Raw genomic sequence first — 22,199 nt, 5'->3', positions numbered from 1 at the left:
TCATCTCCAATCCTGCACATGCACAAATAGGAAGGAAAAAGGAAAAACACAACACAATGCACAATGTGAACTTAAAATTCTATATATTGTGGGGGGCTTTCCCCAGTGGGGTGCCTACTAATTTTGAAATGAGCCCATACAGGCATACATGTTAGCGAAATGCTACCTGGCAAATGCAGCAGCAGTAAATCTTCAATCCATCCCAGCAATAATAGAAATCCAAATCTGCTCAATGAAATACAATAATCCATCTAATTCCAGTCCTTAAAAAAATCACATATATCCTCAATAAACCAATGTTATATAGTCCTTTATCTTCCGTTATTCCATTTTGTCCTGCATCGCTGATCATCTATTTGCAGCCAGCAGATGAAGAGAGGGGACTGTTCTCATCCTTCAAGAGCATCCCCCCCTCCTCCAACTCCTCCTCCACCACCAGCATCTCATACTCAGCCAATTACAGACAAGCTCTGCATCTTTCTCTTCTCCCACAGCCAATCAGCACTCTGGAGAGCAGCCAGATCGGCAGTTGGGTGCAAAGAGCAAGTGGGAAAAGGGGAGGGGACTCGGCGATGGGTGCAGGATATGAAAAGCAATAGCCGCAAGAAAAAAAACAGATGCACAGAAAGGTAGCCATGACACACACACACACACACACACACACACACACACACACACACACACACACACACACACACACACACACACACACACATAGGTGTGTGTGTATATATATATTTATACCATCCATGCAAATGCATATGTTGTTCTACATTCTTTACACAAAATTCAGTGCTTTATCTATTTTCTTCTTTCTTATGCTAGCCCTCGGATCTATTTTTAAACCATCGGTGATGTCATCCCTCAGGCAGCACTGTGGTTTTGTGCTGCCATCTGTTGGTGTCAAACGGTATTACCGGCAGACAAAAGATGAAACTGACCTGGGCACAGTCGTGAGGTAGTTGAGCACATTTTTGATCTCGTCCTCTTCCAGTTCGCTGAAAGTTGGGAATTCTGGGAAGATGACGATGGGGCTGCCATCAGTCCCGCGGCCCCCTGTAGGCAGACAGCATGAGTTGCATTCACATTGAACAACCAATGACAACGTAATGCTGATCTTTGCTGGACAGAAACTTGAGCATGTAGCAGTTGAACAGCAGAGAGCAAATGTACAAGAAAACCCACCAGCTCTGCCATGTGCATAATTGCCGGATATGACTAGACTTAACTGCAACATTTAAATTTTGTTCACCCTTATGTAAAGTATCGCAATGTGCGCACAAAAAAATGAAAAAAGGGGCAGACACAAACACACGGATGTTTCTTTTTTAACTGCTGGCTCACGTTGCAAAGCAGATAATCACAGTGATGAATTATTCACATAGCGTCACGAAGCAGTTGTTATCGTCATGGCAACCCAATGCACAGCCTGCTTGTGGGGTTGTTGTGCACATTGAGTGCAAAAGTTTGAAACGTCGTGCAAAAGGAAGACAAGAAAACAAACCAACCTGGTAGGGTGGCAAACTGCTTCCCGAGTTCAGTGCCAATTTGTGCTGCACACAGCGGAAGATCTTGTGTCTGCAAAATTTCATCTGGGAAGACACATTGGCACACTTGTTTTTATTCTTCATGTCAGTCATTACATGTATCACCAGTGAGTAATAGTATCATTATAAATAAACACATAATGTACGCTTTGTCTCAGACAGAGCTTAATAAAATGGCAGCACATGTAGAAGCACCATATCAAAAATACCGTTCAGAGTAGGGGTTTGACTAAAATCAATAAAGGTTTTAGTCATAATTTAATCATCTGATTGTATTTGAGTTTTAATCAAATTTTAGTCGACGAAAATGAAGAGCAATTTCATTTTATACAGAAAATTATAACACCTATTTGTAACTGTAGTTTAACACGCAAGACACATTTAATACAACGGTGCCATTATTAATTATTTCTATGAAACATGTTGAACTGACAATAATTTATTTCACCTAAATAAAAATAAAAAAGCACACTTGAGATTACTCTTACAGCTGCAAAATGAATGTAAACATGTTTGAACATTAAATAAAGTGCAGTGAACACTGAACAGTTTGAGTGGTTGTTTTCTCCAACCCGCGTTGCATTCCTTCTGATTGGATTGTGTGAATTTTCGTCACTGTGTTTTAATTTTTGTTTTAGTCATTGACGAAATTGTCAGTCAATTTTAATTATCATTATCGTCTCAATGAATGGCTTCTATTTCAGTTTTCATTTAATTTTCGTTTGAATTTTTTTTTTTACAAAAATTATGACCAACATTTTTCGTTGACAAAATTATCACTCGTGCAAATATCATCAAAAGTTCTGAAATTGTGTTATTTTTATGGATCCACTTCATAACATTTCATTGGTGGCTAGACTCACTTGTTCCTAAGACACAGATAGACAACGTGGTGCTAGCGGGCACCAGGGTAGCTAGGACCACGATTAGGCTGTGAGCTTTTAGCTGTGAGTTATAAAAATTGCTCACCAGTGATGGGACATTGTGATTTTCTTGGAATATTGTAGATATATGAAAGTGTAAATAGTACTGGCAATGTTGTATACTGATATTTATCTGTTTTGTAATTATTGTGAGAAAAAAATTGCATAATCAGTGTCTTCACATACAGACATATCATGAATTATTAATAATGGTATAAATATAATTCGCAAATTTGTAATATCAGAAGTGTGTATTAAACTGGTAGCCCTTTGCATTAATCAGTAGCCATAAAGTAGCTTTCAGTTTCTGAAAGCTAGGTGACCCCTGAATGTCAACATATATTACAGTAAGTCAATACAATGACCATGTGGAAGTATCCTTGGGCAAATTACTAAACCTCCAGTCGCTTCTGATGCTGCGTAATCAGAAAGTGAATGAATAGTCAAAATGTAAAGCGCTTTGAGGGGCTTGTAAGGTGGAATAGCACTATAGAAATGAAGTGCCATTTACCATTCATTAGCATAAATACAAAACATTATGAATAATATAATTACGTACAAGCACATTTACGCTGCACTCACATTGGAAGATATCGGATACGTATTGGTTTTTATATCCGCATATGGCAAAAAAATTATTCCGATTTTGAGATAACGGATTTCGAGAGGCTTTTTCTGTTTATGTTGCCATGACGCATATCCCATTCGACTCGTGCTACTTAAGAGTACAACATTTGAATTGTGTCACTTGAAGCACGTAGTGTTAATCCAGCCTAAGACTAAAATTTGCAACCTAACCCTGCACAGTGTGGAATTATAGAGTACTCAGCACACAACTGTATAATTTCTCATCTCCCAGCCCATTCATGTCAACATGGAGCATGCTTCCCACAAGCTCAACAATCAACCCAAAGGGTACATTAGCGTAGATTGTAACTGGAGGGTCACAAATAAAACCCTTGGTGAACTTTTCTGACTGCGTAGAAGGCCTCAAACTAGCAATCAGGCAAAAAAAAAGCCACTTCATGCTCCATTTCTTTTTTTTTAAATAAATAATAGACATGGTGAAGCCACTAATGAGGCGAAGGAGGAAGTGAAAGGAAAAGTAATAAAATGTATGGGAGTTGAATGAAATTATGGTAAAATGGAGACGTGGCACAGCCGCAGGTCCACTTGGCAGATTTTAAACAGACCACAAGCATTCCAGCGAAGCCCAGAAGCCTCTAATTTGACCAAAAACAACCACTGCTATAATCATCTGCTACTACATGAGAGTGAAACAAATGTACATAATCAAGAGCAATTTGTGAAGCGTTTTTTTAAAGAAATGTGGAAAATCCAGGACAGGCTTTTTTACGCAAGTATGCATGTGTTTGTTGGCTACATGTTGGCTTGTTGCAGCTGCTAGTTTAGCGTGTACAACAGACTAAGATTGTGGTAAATAACCAGGCATGCCTTGTGTATGTCCCTACAGTCATGTGCTGAGTGCACACATGAATTTTTTGGGGTCGTTACCTTCAGACTGATTGGTGTTAACAGTTAATGTATTCTTTAGGTTGAGATTTAGGCCTTTGTTTTGTGGGACAGATTACTTGTCTCTCTGAAGTTAACAAAAATACTTTGAGGAGACCAGTGCCACTTGGGTCAAATGCAACATTCTGGCGAAAGAATTCAGAAATAGAAGTTGATCAAGTTGTGTAAAGAGAGACATCAGACATGCAGGCGTCTTTTTTCACTGCGACTGCACTCTAAAAGTGCCTGCATTCACTCCATTGAATGACATTGAACTATGGCTAGTGAAACTACACACGGACACGGACACGGACACGCACGCACACACACACACACAAACAGTGGAAGTGGGGCACAAATAGCGATTATGGGGAGCAGAGAAAAGAATGTCCCTCCACCTTATTCATACCATTCCCCCCAACCAGACACCCCTTCCTCACTTCATTCATGCTTTTTCATAGGCTTAGAAGGAGGAAATAAAACATATCCTAGCATGCCTGAAAGGAAATATTAATTCAAACAGGGGTGTGATTCTCCCCCTCCACCCCCGGAGAGTGTGTTGGCTGAGAAAGTAAATTGGAGGAGGAAAGCATGGAGGTGCTTGTCTCAATTGGGTGACCCGGGAAAGGATTTCTTTACACATGCCTACATATTTAATGTGTTGGCCCGCTGCTTGTTGAACAGTTCTGATGCGTCAACAACACCGTCAAACTTTCCAACAATTGACAAGCATGTGTGCTAAGACCAAAAGAAAAAAACACTCCCGAAGTCGATGCTAACTTCCTGTTAGCATTTGAATGGGATCCTCCCAAGGCTAGCGATGTTTTAAAAACGAAGCATGTTTTGTATTTAAATATACAGTGGATGCAATTCTTAACATTGTGTGTTTAGTTTTACAGTTAACTCGAACTGGGATGTCAGTAAACAGCTTACCTCATTGAATGCCAGCCATTTCCAGCACTGCCATCCCCTCAGTGCCAGCCATTTTACAGGATTTTAACCCATTTTCGACAGCCTTCAGAACATTGTGCTCTATGGTTATATAAACATGGGACCTACCAAAAGAAAGCTTAAACCCTCATCTTTCATCACAAAGTTAGTCTCTAGCATTTGTCATTCTTGTTTATTTAGCAGTAGAAGAGAGGCAAGTTTAAATAAAAATCCTGTTTTGACAAAAATAACGCAGAAATCAAGGGTTTTGTGAAAAGATGCATTTCAAGTAAAAATTCAACCTTGACAGCAATACTTTTTGTTTTTATTACAGGTCAAACATATAAACAGTATTTTTTCTTCAAAATAACGTCAAACAATTCATAAGAAAAGGCTATTGATGCCAAAAAACAATTATCTAACTACGAAATTATCCAAGTATCTATTTACAATTTAAATATTTTTCCAAACTATGAAGACTGAGTTATTTACAGGTGTAGATGTATGCAGTCGTGTGTGCATGTGTGCAGTCTTGTCCACCTTTATGGCGCAAACTTTCTTTGGGTGTGGTAGAGGTGAAAGCATTGTCCTTTGTGCAACACGATGGACACAAGTCAGCATGATGCCATCCAAGAATCATCTCAACGTCTGCTGCCTGATGTGCACAATACAAATACATAAAAATCACCATAAACATATTTACTTCATACAATGTGAAGAAATAAAATATTTTGACCTTCCTTTACAGTGCAAACAAGGTGGAGCTTGAGTGGTTGTGGTGCTGGATCCACAATATAATGCAAGGGAAAAGGTACATTACAAAAAATAATTTTTTGTTGCTGCACTTGCAGATTGCACTTGCATTTATTACCACAAGCCTTGTGTTCCTTATTGTCCAGCATCCAGTTTTTCTTTGATTATTTCATTTATTCAGTGATTTTGCCGAACTGATCCAACCATTTTTTCTTTTTTCTTATCGTGCACTTCTATATGACACACGAGGCAATAGATAGTATAGGCATCATATGACGTGGGCTGATGGGACAGTGAAAGGGGTCATCTTGAAGTTATGAAATTTAACATGGGACCAAGTTCGTGCTTACCTACACGGTGACGCAGCTTGCCCTCGAAGATGCATCCAACGGGATATGCACGGACGCTCATCACATGGTTCCCTGGCTGGAGCTACATCGAGGGGGAGTGTCTGGTAAAAAGCCCTGTGATACATGTTTGCTGCGTGGCTTCTTTAATCTGTGGCGTGATGACGCTTTCCCACAAAGATGCAAACGTAAAAGTCCGGAGACGCCAGTGGCTTGACGAGGTGGTGTTTCAGGTAAAAAGCCATATGATGATTGCTGTGTGGCTTCTTTAGATCAATGTGGCGTCCTACCTCTATGCAGTTTGCCCAGGAAGCTTCATTCGGTGAACGGGAAAGTAAAACAGACGCGCGATCACCCGGTGCCTTCCCATGTCATAACAAATTTATTATCGCTAAGCTAATGCTCCTCCACATGCTACCATCTACTTCCTTGTCCACTGTGGGCTTCTTCAATTCCCCCAACATGCTGGCTCTCCTCTGATCAAAGCTACTGTTGCCATTTACTGGCAACCACACCTCATTACAATCATTTTTAAGCTTAATACTTGCTGGGGATTTGCATGAGGTTGTTCTACGTCCAGTGCATAACACCCCCCCCCCCCCCCCCCCCCCCGCAAAACCCGAGTTAATACGTGGATGGTTAGATTAAAAATCCGAGTTAATTCGTGGATGGCAATGAATGAGTTAAAGAACACCTGGGGAACAACAGAATAACCAGAATAATATACGATACACACTTGCTAGTTGCTAATGCGACGCAAGCAAAATATTGCATTCAGGGTACTTTCACAGCGTCGGAAACTTCGCTTTTCTTCAAGGGGAAAATAATTGGCCATTTGGCCCAATTTGCTGATTGTTTTGACCAATGTTTGAAGGCCGATAATCTGCCGATTATAATCGGTTGGCCCCTACAAATAACACTCAGATTCATGTTTTGGCAGTGAGTATAAAAACCACAGACTGCTTTACTGACCCACAGCTGCTACTACCTTGTTATACTGTTGTTAATCTTTTTGCAATACGCACCATTTATTCAAGAACTATTTGGTATATCTGGCAATAAAGGCCCAGCTAATACTTAATTACAGCGTCAAACCACAGAGCGACACACGCCCAGTCCTTTGTTCCCTGCAGCTTTTATTTTTGCTAAACACACACTGCCAGTTCAAACACAGCAGCCAGCTGTTAATGGCTGCAAACGCTGATGGCCAGTCAAAGTTCAAAGTCCCGAGAAGCTGAACTACTTCCGCCACAATGTACACATACACAGACAAGCACAAAATCTGGCTTGAGGGCAATGCAAACAAGCAAAAGCATGTACAGTATGTTAGTAAAGATGACACGCAAACACACACTGCAGGGGTCCACTCATCAAATACCAACAGAGAAATGGACAGTTGCATTTTCAACACACGTGTGGGCTTGTAGAGATGCCAGGATTTACCAGTCACTTTGCAGCTGCGTGTGTACACACACTCTTGTAAGTGAAGCAGAGCTCTATTATGGGGCATTACGGTGAGGCTTTACCAAAATGCCATCTGTCACTGATACACACACACAAAAAGCTTGACTAAAACTGGGTCATCCAGGCCGACAGCTATGTGGAATGTGTATGTGTTGTCCATTCCGAAACCCAAAGACAGAATTAGGGATAAAGCGAAAATTGCAGCCAGAAAGTCTGGTCACAAAATATGTTATATTTACAAAGCACACAGCAAGTGCCAAGGCTGCAAATTGTTTTGTGGTTGAGTTGGGTAATTTGGCTGCTCCCGTGAAGTGATGCTTGCCAAACTATTAAGGAGGAGAAAAACAAAGGCATTCACATTCAAAAATAAGAGGTATCCTACAGTTAAAGCAATGGCAAAAGTCTGACTGAGTGTTAGCGGCTTTATCTTATTATAGCCGATAGAAAGCCAAATACGCCAACTGAGAACAAACTTAAGACAGCAAGACAGACTGGACAAGTGATGACTATTATTATGCAAGTTTGCTCTGCAGTCATGAAATATTGAAATCCCAATACATCTGACACCAGCAGTGCATGCAGTGCAGTGCTAAAGTTAAACGGGTCCACTCCTAATCAAAAGGTCAACAATTGCCTGAGAGAGCGGAAGGTGATCCGTCTACTGAAAGTTTAGTAATCGTACCTGAATGTAAAAAATTTATTGTGACTTTATAGGTCAGAGATGTGGAGACTGTGCTCTGATAAAAAAAAATATTTTAGACTTTACACCGATCTGATTGCGCGGATTGTGGCAATCGGACGATATTTGGCATTTTATGCAAGATTAGTGATCGGCTGTTATGTCATAATTTGCACGATCAATCATTGACGTCATTGATCGGATAGCGAAATAAGACAATACAGCAAAAACAACCTCATTCACTCTATAGTCTGCCATATGTGAACCCAAAAGATGATCTATTATTACCCTTGTTACATCTCATGGGAGCAAGCGTAATTAGCATTAGTTTGAGCAAAAAAAAACACCTGAATGACGATGTTCATGCATTTATTTTCATTAACCCCTTAACAAAACAACCGCTTAACGTAACGTAACTTTCAGAGAAAGAGATGTTGTAAACATGACATGTTATATTTAATGTTTATCAGCGCTGTTGTTTTTAATACACAATTTATGAAGCATTTTCGCTATTTACGGGCAGGCCTTGTCTCTATCCACCGCAAATGTATCTTTTGTCAGGGGTGACCAAGCTTCTTTTTCTTTTTTTTTGGGAGCGCTGCATAAAGAAAATGGAAGGATGCAAGGGCCACTTCAGAATTCTTTGATTTTAATTTGTTAAAGAAACTAAAATCAATCAAGAATGAAGTTGTATAATGTTTATGTTTTCTAGTTAATTTGATAAACTGCTACATAACGTTTTCTGTTAAAGGTCCCAAGGCAAATAGTTAAAGAAATTTTCAAGATGGCCCTTTATCCTACAAGACAAGATCTACCCTGCACTGAACAGCAGCTGAAGCCCACCACCACATTCACAACCAAAACAACTGTAGGAAGATGAATAGGGATTGGTGAGTAGTGTACTGATATCAGGTATAGAAATCTGTGCCAATACCAGCCTTATTTTAAGGTATCGGTAAGCGTGACGGTGGCTGATATCAATATCGATCGCTCTCTTGTGACCACTTTACGATTAGGACCTAGAAATTAGAAATTACAGGAATAGAAAATTGACATTAATTTCATGCAATTTTAGGGAAAATGCTATATTGGGATATATAGGTCTTTACTGAAAAGATCTATCATCGTTTTTATGGGGGGAATTTTATATACTAGTGGTATTGGTAACTCAGGGCTCAAAATAAGCATCACAGTTTTCACGTCAAAACATTGATTTCACAAGCCAAATGGACTAACAAAACTAACAGACGTGTGCCTTTTTACAGAGAGAATCTTTTTACATTCACCTAGGAGAAAATGTCATTTGCGCACAGTTATTGTATTGACAGCTGGAATGTGTAGAGACTTTTATTTTCTAAGTGCTGCGGAAGTGGCAATTGAATCATGACGAGGTATTTTCCAGACTTAGTGTACACATGAATTCATACACAAGTCTGTGCGCGTCTTCCAAACATCCATCGACACTTCTGTCCCATCAAGAACCATTCGAAAGAGAAGTAAAACTTTTAACACACTGACAAAGCAAGTAAATGTTGGCTGCATGTCTGATATTCGTTGGACATTCAGTTTACTTTACACGCTCGAACTATCTATCAAACAGATCATGGCTGCATGTTGTCACTCCCAATGTAACAGCGCTCACAACTCTATTTCTCTACCCTCTGTGTTAAGGACTGTATTTTATTCTACTGTAGTAGTTGGCAATGTGAGACCAGTATTTACCAAAGCTCAAAATGTGTTGATATCTGTCAGTATGGAGTAATGGGATACATTTATGTGGCATAAATAAATCAATGAAAACACCCTATATAACTTGGACATAATTTGAATGTCTTCTTTGTTAAATATTGCAGCGGAATATTGTTGTATGATGTTTTGCAGAAAGATTGAACTGAACGTACTTTAACATGTCACTTGCCAAAATGCTCGCTACACAAATTATGTTGCATTAAGGCTATCGCCCTTTTAAAAAAATATATTTTTTGATACTAGCAATGCTAAGTTTAAACTGAAAAGTATATTTGTGTTTGTAATTTCCAGAGAGAAAATGTTTTTACGTAAGAAAATAGTTTGCTGCTATACTAAATTCACATTGTAATTTAAGAAGTAGGAACTGTATATATTTTTTTTCATTTAACCTTTATTTAACCAGGTTTGTCCCGCTGAGATTAAAAAACGTCTTTTTCATGAGAGACCTGGCCAAGACAGGCAGCAGCAAAAGAACATAAAGTTACAGACATACAGTACAGAGTGGGACAAAATAAAAAATTTACAAAGTACATTTTGGATTAAATGATCAATAACATTGTTCAAACAGCCAAACTAAAAACATCGACAGTGTTTACATTTTAAATGGAACCAATTGGTCGTTAATTATTAAGTAAAATGTTTTCTTTTCTTTTTATTTGTTATTTTCTTTAATAATGTAAAAAAATATATATTTTATGTGACACATTGCAAAGCACTTGGAGCACCATGGTGTACAAAGCACTATAAAAGTTCAGTCCACATACCATTTATTCTAATATTTGATTATTTTATAGAATTTTCAGTAGCATACTCAAATAATAAAATATTCAATAGCTGCATCTCAACAACTCCTCCATTTTATTGTCATATTTTCATTGTTTAATTACACCCTTGTTTCAGGTCACCGGGATTAACCCGCAAAAAAACTGCTACTCAACATTACAAAGTTGCCACTAATTAGCAAATATGCTCCTCAAATAAATAAATAAAAAGTTATTACTCAAGAGTTGAATAGTCATACTTCTATCGGTCTGGGGGAAAAAAAAGTAGTAAGTTAACATCCCTAGAGATGACAATTGTAAAAACTGTTTCTTGACTGTTTAATGTAATATCTTCATAAATCAGACCATGACAGCAGAAAGTGGAAGAAACTATTTTTGCTTCTAAAATTGAATTGTCTTTATTCACCACAGTGCTTTCAAGAGAAATTGTCTTATTAGTCATAAATACTTCTTAACTAGCCTTGTGAGACATTGAAAAATGGACGGTGGGCCACAAATGGCCCCCAGGCCATAGTTTGGACACCTCTGCCTTGTGTGGATGCAGGTGTCATTTTCAGTAGCTCCTTGAGGAGCAAATCCAGTCCACTACAACCCGCATTGTTGCTATTACACTTTGTCCGCCATGCATTCAACACAGCTCACATGCCAGCTGCATTATGGGAGCTTAGCACTTCTAATCTTGACTTGGCAAAACATAAAGTGAACAGCAAGCACCAATACCTTAACTGCCTTTGAGAGAGAGTGTGAGGGCTAGGCTACCTGCCTGCACAACAATGTATAATAATTTGACATTCAACACAAAGAATGGAGTTTGCTTCAATGTTGTTTCAAGAGGACAACAGGAAGAACACAAACACATTATCTGTGCATAGTCCAAGACACAAATATGTACACAAGCGCCCGCACTCCTTCAATATGTGCATCTAACCTCGGGATAAAATCCATGCTTTGTATTATGTAAGACTGATGGAGAGTGACACTTTCCGAAGGAGACGCGCCATGCTACCATTAAACAAAATCAATGATGATGACAAAAGTCAAGTCAGGTTCTTTCATTCGGGTCATTCATAACAGTGAACGCGTATGCCGCGCTACACATCCTTGTGCCTTAAGGGAACAGTGAGCGGCGATAAGCTGATTCAAGAAAATGATCTTTCATGGAGCAACATGACCTCATTAGTGGATTTAACCCATTTCCCAACAAAAAAATCTGTACAGGGTGTTTAAAGTGGAAGTCAACGTTAAACGTTTCTTGACAATAGTATTTTATATGTGACCTCACTAGTCTAAACATGACATTATGATTAATATTACATTTGTGAAATATGAGTTACGCAGCAAAATCCAGCAATTTTTTATCCATCTCAGGGGGCGGCCATTTTGACACTTGCTGTCGACTGAACATGACATCACAGTTACTCAAGGCTCAGGCAACGACCAATCACAGTTCACCTGTTTTCTGAAGCTGCACTGTGATTGGTTGTTACCTGAGAGCTGAGCAACATTGATGTCATCTTCAGTCGACAGCAAGTGGCAAAATGGCCGCCCCCTGAAATGGATAAAAACAGCTGGCTTTTGCTGCTTAATTCATTTTCCACTAACGCAATATTAATCAGAATAACATATTTAGACTAGTGGGGCTGCATAAAACATTATTGTCAAAGATTTTTTGGGAAGGGGTTGACTTACCCTTTAAGTGCGAAGGAGACACTTTAGTTCCTCTCGGATATAACATAACAATGACAAAAAACAACGGCAAACAATATTGCCAGATCGGCAACAGAAGCTCATGTGTACGGATTTGGGCTTTGGAACCACAGTCATTGTTTGATTCTTGGCAACTCCTGACAATTGCCGAGGTACCGCTGAGCAAAGCACTGACGTCATAGCCTATAACGCCCACTTTCATAGATAGCCATTTCCTACATACTATATGTCTACATTTTATCACGTATTTGCGCTTTAGAGACTAAAAAATCCATTAAAATAAATTAGCTCATCTTAACCCTAACCTGTGAAACTGTGACCATCACACTCCATTGGTCAGATTAACAAGAGCAAGACAGGCCAGCAAATAAAGATGGAGGCTTTATTTATTTATTAATATATGGGAGCACTTAATATTACTGATATGTTAATAATATTCTTGATTTTTTTTTTTTTACTTTAAGCACCAGTGAAACATCTACTTTTATCAGATGGACAATTTAAACGATAAAAGGAGCATGGTCCTACAAACTACCCAGAACACTGATGAAGACAATTTTGCACCTATTAAGAACAAAACAAAAAAACGGTACAAAACAACAAACAAGGTGTGAACTTTTGAGAAGTCACTCTACCTGTCATCATCTTCAGTTGCAGCCAAAGCCTGGTGATGTCAAAGCACAGTTGAGATACTCTGTTGACAGCCATGATTGCTGGTACTACTTATTTGACCCTCGATCCGATACATGTACACACACAAAACACACACACACGCACACACACTCGAACACACTCACACACAGCCGCATTCTGTCAGAGAACATCCCAGTGGAAGTTCCGGCACCGGTAGTCCATTTCTGCACAGCTGAGGACTAAAGCCGCTCACTGGGCTGTCACAGCACAGTGGTGGCACACACTCGCACATACACACACACTTGAATACATAGTATCCCCCTGGTAGGCGGAGCTACAGAAGTTCCGCCTCCAGTTTCACATTTCACCCTGTTTCGGCACAAGAGAATCACTGATGCTTGACCAGATACACACAAGTCTTTAACATCGTATTCTTTATGTTTAGTGGCACTCTTGTCACACTCATTGAGTACCAGAGACACACATTCACACACAATGTAAAAGAAGACAGCAGGGAGAACCATTGTGCCACGAAGATGTGGTAAGAAGCAACATTTGAAAACTGATCCGAGGACAGCAACTCATTAAAACGATTATCATTGTTTGTTTTATGTAACTGGTTCATCCCTACAGCTATATTAGGCGTGTGAAATAGGTAGCATGAGGACAATATTTCAATTCATTTACGAGCGTGTTGAATTTTGAACCACTCAGAATGAACATGCTGCATAAACACATTTGTTTCCATCTTTGCCGTTTTGGGATTAGGTTGAATTTGATTAATATCAACTGCCTAAATATATGACAATAAAAACAAAGCTAGATATTTTTACTGTAGCCTATTTCCTGTCTTTGTTTCACTCTGTGGTCTTTTATTAAAATATTTACACGTTTCACACCACACACTTAAAAATATTTATATCTTTCCACTGAAATGAGATCACTGTGGATTAAATGTGAACGCAGACAGACATGCGTCCACGGGATGTAAAGTAGACGTGCGGGGGGTGACATTGGGGGTGGGTAGCAGACTATACGAAATGTATTTATTTGATGCACTATCGACTCTTTCCGCTGCTGATAGATGGAGAGTAAACAGGAAGACGCCAATTGAAAGGCAACTCAGAGCAGAGAGAAACGGCAGAGGATATAGACTCATTCGTCACACAGGGCAGGTTATGGTTTATGGTCAGTTGTTTGCTGTTGTGTTATCACTGAATTTACTACCAAACTGATACGCAAAGTATTGTGGAATGGTGTAGTGTGGTAAATGAAGAAACTATTAAAGAAGAAATCATTTGATATTAATGTTGATCTGGATACTGTGCATAATTGGGAACAATGGGTTCTTATTTTATATACCCAGCAGCTGTCAACCACCTTTCTCCAGATCCAGACCAAACTAAATAAGCGTTTCCATGCCAATATACGTATGCCACCCCTCAACATTATGGAAATCAGTGGTGTGTTTTTTTTTAAACCCTGTATTATGTATGTAAATGTATTATTTACTGTAATATGTCAACATGACTAATGTGAGTAAAACGTCATTCAAAAAATCATTCAAAGGTGGTCAAATACGTTTGCGCCATACTGGACATAATGGCAGCATGTCAGATTAAGTAACTGAAATAATGAACAACAGTGTGACAAATCTTGTGATTTTTGTTTCTATTAAAGGGGAAGTGGCCCCCACACCATGAACAAATACACAATGCACAAACATATGGGATGGTTACACTGGAAGTTATGAGCAGCTGATCAACACGTTTTGGTTGTGCAAGCCCCGAGCAATATCCTCTTGAAATTTTAATGTAACCAGTTGACTGTGTGTCAAAAATAATTGGTTTGTACTATTTGAGACGTATAGAGTAAGACACAATACATTTTTCCTCTAAAAGACCACCAGCAAGTGTACAAGTATAATTAACTTTCAAGCTACAGAGGCAAGTGAAGAGGATAGAAGCAAAAACACCAATAAAGTGCTGAACACAAATATGTATTTTGTGTTCAAGATCATGTCCTGAAATATACAATAGCTAATGTGAGCGCTAAAAACATTTAAGCCTGGATTTACACTACAACTTTCAAGTGACAAAATAAAGATTTTTTTTTTTACTTTCATGCTTTCTTTTCCATGTTTTTGACTGATGTTGACACTTATAGTTCATTACATGTATTTAGGATGTCTGTTCATGCGGCTCGTTTTACGTGTATAGTATGTGAAGGAAGTTACAGTTCAGGCTCACTGAAAGGTACAATTAAATAAAGGCAAATTTAAAAAAACATTTAGGCACTAAATCAGAATTTGGCATAGGTCTGCACTGCACATCCCAAGGTGCTCAGGCTAAGCCACTATATACAGTATGGCAGTAACAGAGATGTCAGTGCACCACTAAAAAGAGTCAGAAACTGCTAAGTGGTAACACATGTTGTGCAAGTCCCTAATATTACTGCTGTAGTAAATACTAAAAATACACAGATCAGCGCTAAATAAAGACCAAAGGAAATGGATCAGAGTAGCCGTAGCAAGCATTGAGGTCCAAAAATATACTCACCATATCAGGTTCTATCATCGCGCGCACGCACGCACACGCACACACAAACACACACACAATTTATGCAAATGTCTTATCAAACCACCTTGAATAAACAAGGATGTGGTACTTTTTCAGAACCCGCTGTTCTCCTCCCAGGCTGTAAAAATATGTAATGAACTACACTTTCACAAAACAACATTTTGAATTGTAATGGCCACAACCACAATCATTGCTTTGTGGTTGATGTTGTCTAACATTGAAGAGGATAACTCTAAAGAGCTGACAGGGCTTTGAAAGGTATATTTAACTAAAAAGCAGGTTAATTATTTTTCAAATTCAATGAGCACATCCTAAAGACCTTAAAAGCTGGACAACTAAAGCTCCGGGGTGACAGATGACATCAAGTAATTCAAAGACAGCGGCTCATCTGTTGGCCACTATTGCACACTTAATAAATTGTTATTCTATTCATGCATGACATGCACATCGAGGTAACAATCGAAGTAAACCAAATAAGACAAAGGCAAACATGCACACTAACAATGCAACTGTTGACAGCTCTGGGTGTATCCGTAGTAGCTCTCCATCTCCGCCAGTGAGATGCAGACAAACCGCTCACCTCCGTGTTCCTTCGCACCCTTCTCCTCTTTGATCCCCATCTTCATCACCGCAGGTTAAGAAACGAGGAGCATCAAACTTATCCTGCACTCCTTTATTACATTTCATACATCTGGTAATCTCTCAGTCTCCTTATACAATTACACCTGTCAACGAGCGTGACCACACCTCCTTTTTTCTGTCCCGCCTCACTGCTGCTCTGCAGATGAGTATCAGACCAACAGAGAAATGGTAATGTGCAGTTCTTTTTGTGGCCTGACCCCAAAACACACATCGTTGATCCCACATTATACTCACATGCACACACACACACACACACGCACACATAGACACGTGCACCTGTGAGCATGCAATCTGCTCATTGCATAGCCAATTACTTGGATGAACTATTTCCAAGTAATACTCCACTTAAATTGCAAACTTTGAATGAACTTTCAAAGACCATTAGTCCAGCAAGTGTAAAATATTAGCATTAACATAGCTCCAGAAAGATACCAAACTACTGCTACTGAATCATCCGCCTGCGCCTTCAAAACACACATCAGTGGCCCGAAGGGATCACACACTGTTTGCTTAGAAATGCTCAAACACAAAATGTCCACAAAACAAGGCAAAGTCTAAGACCTGTCTGGTTTCATGCACTGTGAGAGAACATGGATTAGGCATGATAAACGTTCCCATGTAACAATTCAGCTTCTGCCGTAATCAACTAGTGACCCTAAACCTAATGTAAATCAACGCTCACCTGTGTTCTCAATCCGTGAATACTTAGGCTTCTTTTTTTGTCCCGCTCTTCCACAGCAAAGACAGCCAGACATGGTTAAGTAGTACAAACACACTTGCTTGTGCGGCTGTACTGATTTTTGCGGACCTTGTTCCTCTCTTACAGTCAAATTAATTGCTCAACCTGTGGTGGCAAGTCAGCTGAGCCACAAATCTGCATGCGAGCGTATGGGGCCATAAAGTCTGTTAGCAATTAGCCACTTGCAAAATCTAATCAGTTACTACGGTTAAGATGCCACATACCGGTGCAGTATAACACAAAGTGATACAGAAAGTACTGTATGTAGCCTAATCTGAAAGTGTTAATTTGTGTAGATTACAGCAAAATGTGATATGTATAGCACATGGCAAAGAGAACACTGACCTGAGGTGGGATGATGGCCGCCAGTGATATTTGATGCATGTCGAGCATGTGAGCCAAAAGATAAAATTTGAAGCAGTTGACTCAACAAAGTTTGAATCTCTTGTATCAACTCCACCAGAGACATGGTCCCCGTCAACTTATGTCATATTAATATGGCTCGGCTGGCCCGGTACTAACCCACTGCTTGCTGTTTGTGCATGTTTATTTGTCTTAATGTCTGGTCTGCTTTATCACAGGAAGAGAGAGGAGGAGGAGGGTGTCCTCTGACATCACCCACCGCCTGCTTTCAACTTAACGTGCTGAATGAATTTGCAAACCAAGCTTGGGTGAACACATTTATTTACAGCACGCCCTTCTGGGCACGACCGAAAATTGACTGGCGCCTTCCGTTAAAGAAAAAAACAAATAATTACCACCTACTTCCACTCAATTCTAGTGTGGACTGGATAGTTACTTAAACTGATTTCACCAATGTAATAAAACAACTCTAAAGAAAGAAATAACATGCGATCGGGAGAGTCCGCCTCCCCCATGCCGTGCTCTCATCTTTGACCAGATGCCCTCAGCTAGGAGCGATCAAAGTCTTTGAATGGTACTGTTACTGTTGACCGTAACCACACCAAAATACAACAAAACGCTACATGCTTAGAATCACCTTTTTTTTTGTGCTTACAAACACAGTTGCCTTCACGGAAATTATCTGGGGAAAGCTGATCACAGCATGTGACTAAACAAATCAATTACGAACGATGCTATGCCCTACCATCTACGGCGTATAAGAATTTGTGATGTGCGTGTAAGCACCCGACCACGAGCTATGGCGCTCACGTGATGTGCGGCGGTCGTTTATGCAGGAGCAGGAACAAACGCAGTAGTACAAAGCAGGCTAGAAGAAAACAAATCTGTGTTCAAGGCCTTCACCAGCTTTCTTCATAGACCGTAGCTCTACAGTGAACCATTCTAGAGACTCCTTTCGTCTTTAACTCATTTGCTCCCAAAAACGTATGAATATGTTTTACTTTAAATGTTTTAAGTGTCCCAAAGACGTATTTATACGTGTTTTTATTTATTTATATATGCTAGAGCAGGGGTGCTCAAGTTCAGTCCTCAAGAGCCCCTATACAGCCTGTTTTCCATGTTTCACTCCTGCAGCACAGCTGAATCTGATGATCAGCTAATCAGCAAGCTTTGCAGAAGCCTGATAATGATCATAATCATGAATCAGGTGTGTTAGTGGAGAGAAACATAGAAAACAGGCTGGATAGGGTCTCTCAAGGACCGAACTTGAGCACCCCTGTGCTAGAGCATACAGAAGGCTTTGATGCAGCCTCTCAACTGCAGAGAACGGTTTAAAAAAATATGGTAGTTATTACAAAAACGGCCAGCAGGTGGCAGCAGAGCAAAAGAGATCAACCAGGGCCATGTTCCAAAAAGCTCATTTACCCACAGTTCTATATAGATTTGTGAATAATGATGAAACTTAGCTATATTCTAATGCTAATTGCTGCAAAATGGAAATACTTTTTTATACTTTTTTTACTGATGAAAGAAGATACTCTAATCTTTCTTTTGGTAGGTTCCATGTTTTTATACCAATAGAACACAATATTTTGTGGGCCTTGCAAAATCTGTCAAAATCCAGTAAAACAGCCGGGAGCAAACGGGATTGCTTCAGTGAAAATGGCTGGGAGTGGATGAGTTAATGGGACGTGGGACTCAAACAGAGGTGGGCATTCCGTCAATATTGATGGAAGGTCCGTCAATCCGTCAATGACGGACGTCCCATTTTGGTGACGATTGACAGAACATTGACAGATTCCCACCGGGAATGACGGCAAGACTGACGGACGCTCATTTTGCTGCGCAATCGACGAATGGCTGATTGACGGTTCGGCTTGAAATGTTGACGGATTGACGATGACGGAAGTGTGTTCCGTCTGTTGACGATTGCCGAATGACAGATGCTCAAAATTCATTGATGCGGCCACCTCTGGACTCAAAGGTGTCATGAAGGCTGAAGTTGTATCTTTCAACTCGGTCACTGACTATTGTTGACTGTCTGACAGCTTTTGGATTACCAAGTGTATGGAAGAGGGATTTTTTTTCAGGTTTCTAAACATAATATGGCGCTTGGTTGTGGGGTATGAACCTGTTTTACGGAGTTCCATGAAAATAGCTTTATGATCGGACACGCCCAGGTCATAGACCTGCAGGTTAATTGGGGTGAAGTACCCTTGGACCTTTAGTTAGTTAGTTAGTTAGTTAGTTAGTTTAGTCGCTTTTTATGTAACCACTGACGACACTGGCAGTTTGAGCCCAGTGGCCACTTCTCTGTGGGAACATCCTGTTTTTAGCCTTGCAATGATAAAGTAATGTTGGTCTATTCTTAGATGTTGTCTTGGTCTCATGATGTCAATATTGTGTACTGTACAACATGATGAAGATGAGACTGTTTAAATTGCAATTCTAACTGAACCAAGTAATTTGGAAAAGAGATAGAGAAAAAGAAAGAAAGAGAGAAGAAAGAATGAAACAAAAAAAGAAACAAACAAAGAACGAAAAAAAAGAACGGAAGAAAGAAAGAAACTTGTGAGTGGGGGCGTGCTGGAGCCCATCCCAGCTGGCTTTGGGCAGTAGGCAGGGTACTCCCTGAACTGGTTGCCAGCTTATCGCAGGGCACACATAGAAGACCGGATTTCCATTTAATATTTATTGCCACACAACGTGGCATTTTCGCCGTAGAGACAGAAAATAACATGATAACGCTGCAGAGAAATCAGTGTATTCAAGTTAGGTGATCTTAGCAAGTGGCAACATAAGATGGCCGCCAGGGGCTTCACTTCTCGCTACATCAATTAGAGTGGCATTAGCAGTTCAGATAATTATATACGTCTGTAACTACGCATACGGTCCACGCTGGAAAAACATGGACGACAAGCAAAAGCTGTTGCAAGCAACAATGTTTTGTACCTCACGATTCTTTGTTTACATTTAAACGTATGTAGACTCACCACAAACTGTTCTTATTGATAGTTCATTGAAAAACAAAATTGTTTTCTACTTCTATTGCGGTGAATTGTTATTTATATGGCGTCGTGGGCACTCTTCATTGCCTCCTATAGTCTGGAAGAATATAGACTACAGCGGGAGCAAGCCACGTAGACTATGAATGGCTGCAATCTGTCAAGAAACTAAGAGAAGATGATGAACTGCTCTAGAACTGCGAAATGTAAATACTTAATTTCAGCTGGTCACATCACGTAACACAGTTTGTTTATTTAATTTTTTTATTATTTCACCACTCATCAGTTCATGATAATGATGACGGAAGCGCGGATAAATGACGGATTGATGATTACAGTTTGGTTCTGCTTGAAATAATGACAGATTGATGATGATGGAAAGATGGATGGTTCAGCCATCAAATTTCATGGAAGTGTTGACATAACAACCAGTGGATTTAATCTTGCCAGCCTGCAATGTGCCCTCTCCAATGTTAGTGGTAGTCGGCTGATTGCTTCTACTAGTGGAAGGAGAGCTCACAGTGTGGAAAACAAGCAAGCATCCTTAAAGGCAATCAACGCATTTCTGTAGTGCATGAACAAATTACCACATTTCCAATACAAGAGCAGCCTTATAATCAATCAATAATGTCCATTGTATTGATACTGTCGCAGAAGTATTCATTTCAAAATGTATACAAGTATAATATTGATTAATTTGTTGTTGTAGGTTTTGTGGTGTAGATAAGAGATGGTGTAGAGAAGGTTAGTTAATCTAGCTAAAAAATAAAGGGACCTATAGTTGAAGTAATCACATGAGCAGTCCTGCAATGCAACTGAAAGAATGGTTTCCTACCACTGATTGTTGACAGCACCTCCGGTGTTTGCTCCAGCTCGTCTTCCACTGCCAGCTTTACTCCCATTCTGGTAATGTAAAAAGGTCATAACCTAATGGATTGTCTTCCTCACACGCGTCTCACAGCCTGAAAGAGGCAAACCACAGCAACTGCAGTAAGCAAGTAAGAAACCTTCTGCATCATTTAAAGGATGGCATCATTATCGCTCCTGTTGGGTTTGTTTCTTAGGTGCACACATTACAAACTGTTAATAGGTCAAAGTGACAAGCTGCATGTTTAGTCATAAAAATGGCAGGAAGTATTTCCAGCGCTTCACTTTCCCCACATTTTATGTTACAGCTTTATTATAACTTGAGTTCTCTTGGTTGTTAGTGGCCTGCCAACTCTAAAGGTCATTTCTAAGTTTACCCTTGTTTTGCATCAGGTTCTCTTTTTTTTATATTTGCACTTTCTTCTTTTTAACTTTTTTTGCTAACCGATTGGTTAGCTGGATTTTCCGCAATAGTTTCAGCAAAGCTCCTAAAGCCTTGACTAGTCAGGATTAAGAGAAAGATGAATGCAGCAAAGTGCAGAGACATCCTGGATGAAAGCCTGCTCCAGACAACTCTTGACCTCAGATTGGCGTAACGGTTCATCTTTCAGCAGGACAATGACCTGAAGCACACAGCCAACCCAAGATATCCAAGGAGTGACTTTAGGACAACTCTGTGATTGCTCAGCCAGAGCACAGACTTCAATCTGACTGAACATATCTTTAAAGATCTGAAAATGGATGTACACTGATGCTCCCCATTCAACAAAGGGCTTGACGTGCTGCAAAAAGGATTGGGTGAAACTGCTCAAAATTAAGTGTGCCAAGCTTGTGGTATCATATTAAAATAGACTTGAGGCTGTAATTGCTGCCAAAAGTGTTTCAAAGTATCGCATAAAGGCTTTAAATACTTGTACATACAGCATGATTTTCTCTAAAAACTTTGCAAATGTTCTCATTCAATTTAGGAATCAAAAT

At 39.7% G+C, this 22,199-nt stretch overlaps 1 protein-coding gene across 7 annotated transcripts in view; it reads right to left on the bottom strand.

Annotated features, from left to right (window-relative positions):
• The window catches only part of mcf2la (mcf.2 cell line derived transforming sequence-like a), a 50,483-nt gene that overhangs the window by 26,506 nt on the left and 1,778 nt on the right, over window positions 1-22,199 (bottom strand). For 3 of the 7 annotated variants that reach the window (XM_086068163.1, XM_086068168.1, XM_086068169.1), the window contains exons 1-3: window positions 17,332-17,522; window positions 1,509-1,592; window positions 942-1,056 (exon numbers count right to left, since the gene is read on the bottom strand). In XM_086068163.1, coding sequence (XP_085924289.1) covers window positions 942-1,056; window positions 1,509-1,592; window positions 17,332-17,455 — 323 coding nt within the window. In that variant the 5' untranslated portion in view covers window positions 17,456-17,522. Of the gene's footprint in view, window positions 1-166; window positions 408-941; window positions 1,057-1,508; window positions 1,593-13,028; window positions 13,299-16,185; window positions 16,247-17,331; window positions 17,523-21,189; window positions 21,317-22,199 lie in introns of those variants that run through there. The other 4 variants (XM_086068166.1, XM_086068167.1, XM_086068164.1 and 1 more) reach the window with 4 other exon arrangements.

The sequence above is a fragment of the Leptonotus elevatus genome, chromosome 2 (genome assembly GCF_054856555.1).
Source record: "Leptonotus elevatus isolate MCC_2025b chromosome 2, RoL_Lele_1.0, whole genome shotgun sequence".
In the NCBI taxonomy this organism is placed as follows: domain Eukaryota; kingdom Metazoa; phylum Chordata; class Actinopteri; order Syngnathiformes; family Syngnathidae; genus Leptonotus; species Leptonotus elevatus.
The sequence above is the reverse complement of the archived record's forward strand: the minus strand, read 5'-3'. Positions and strand labels throughout refer to the sequence as shown.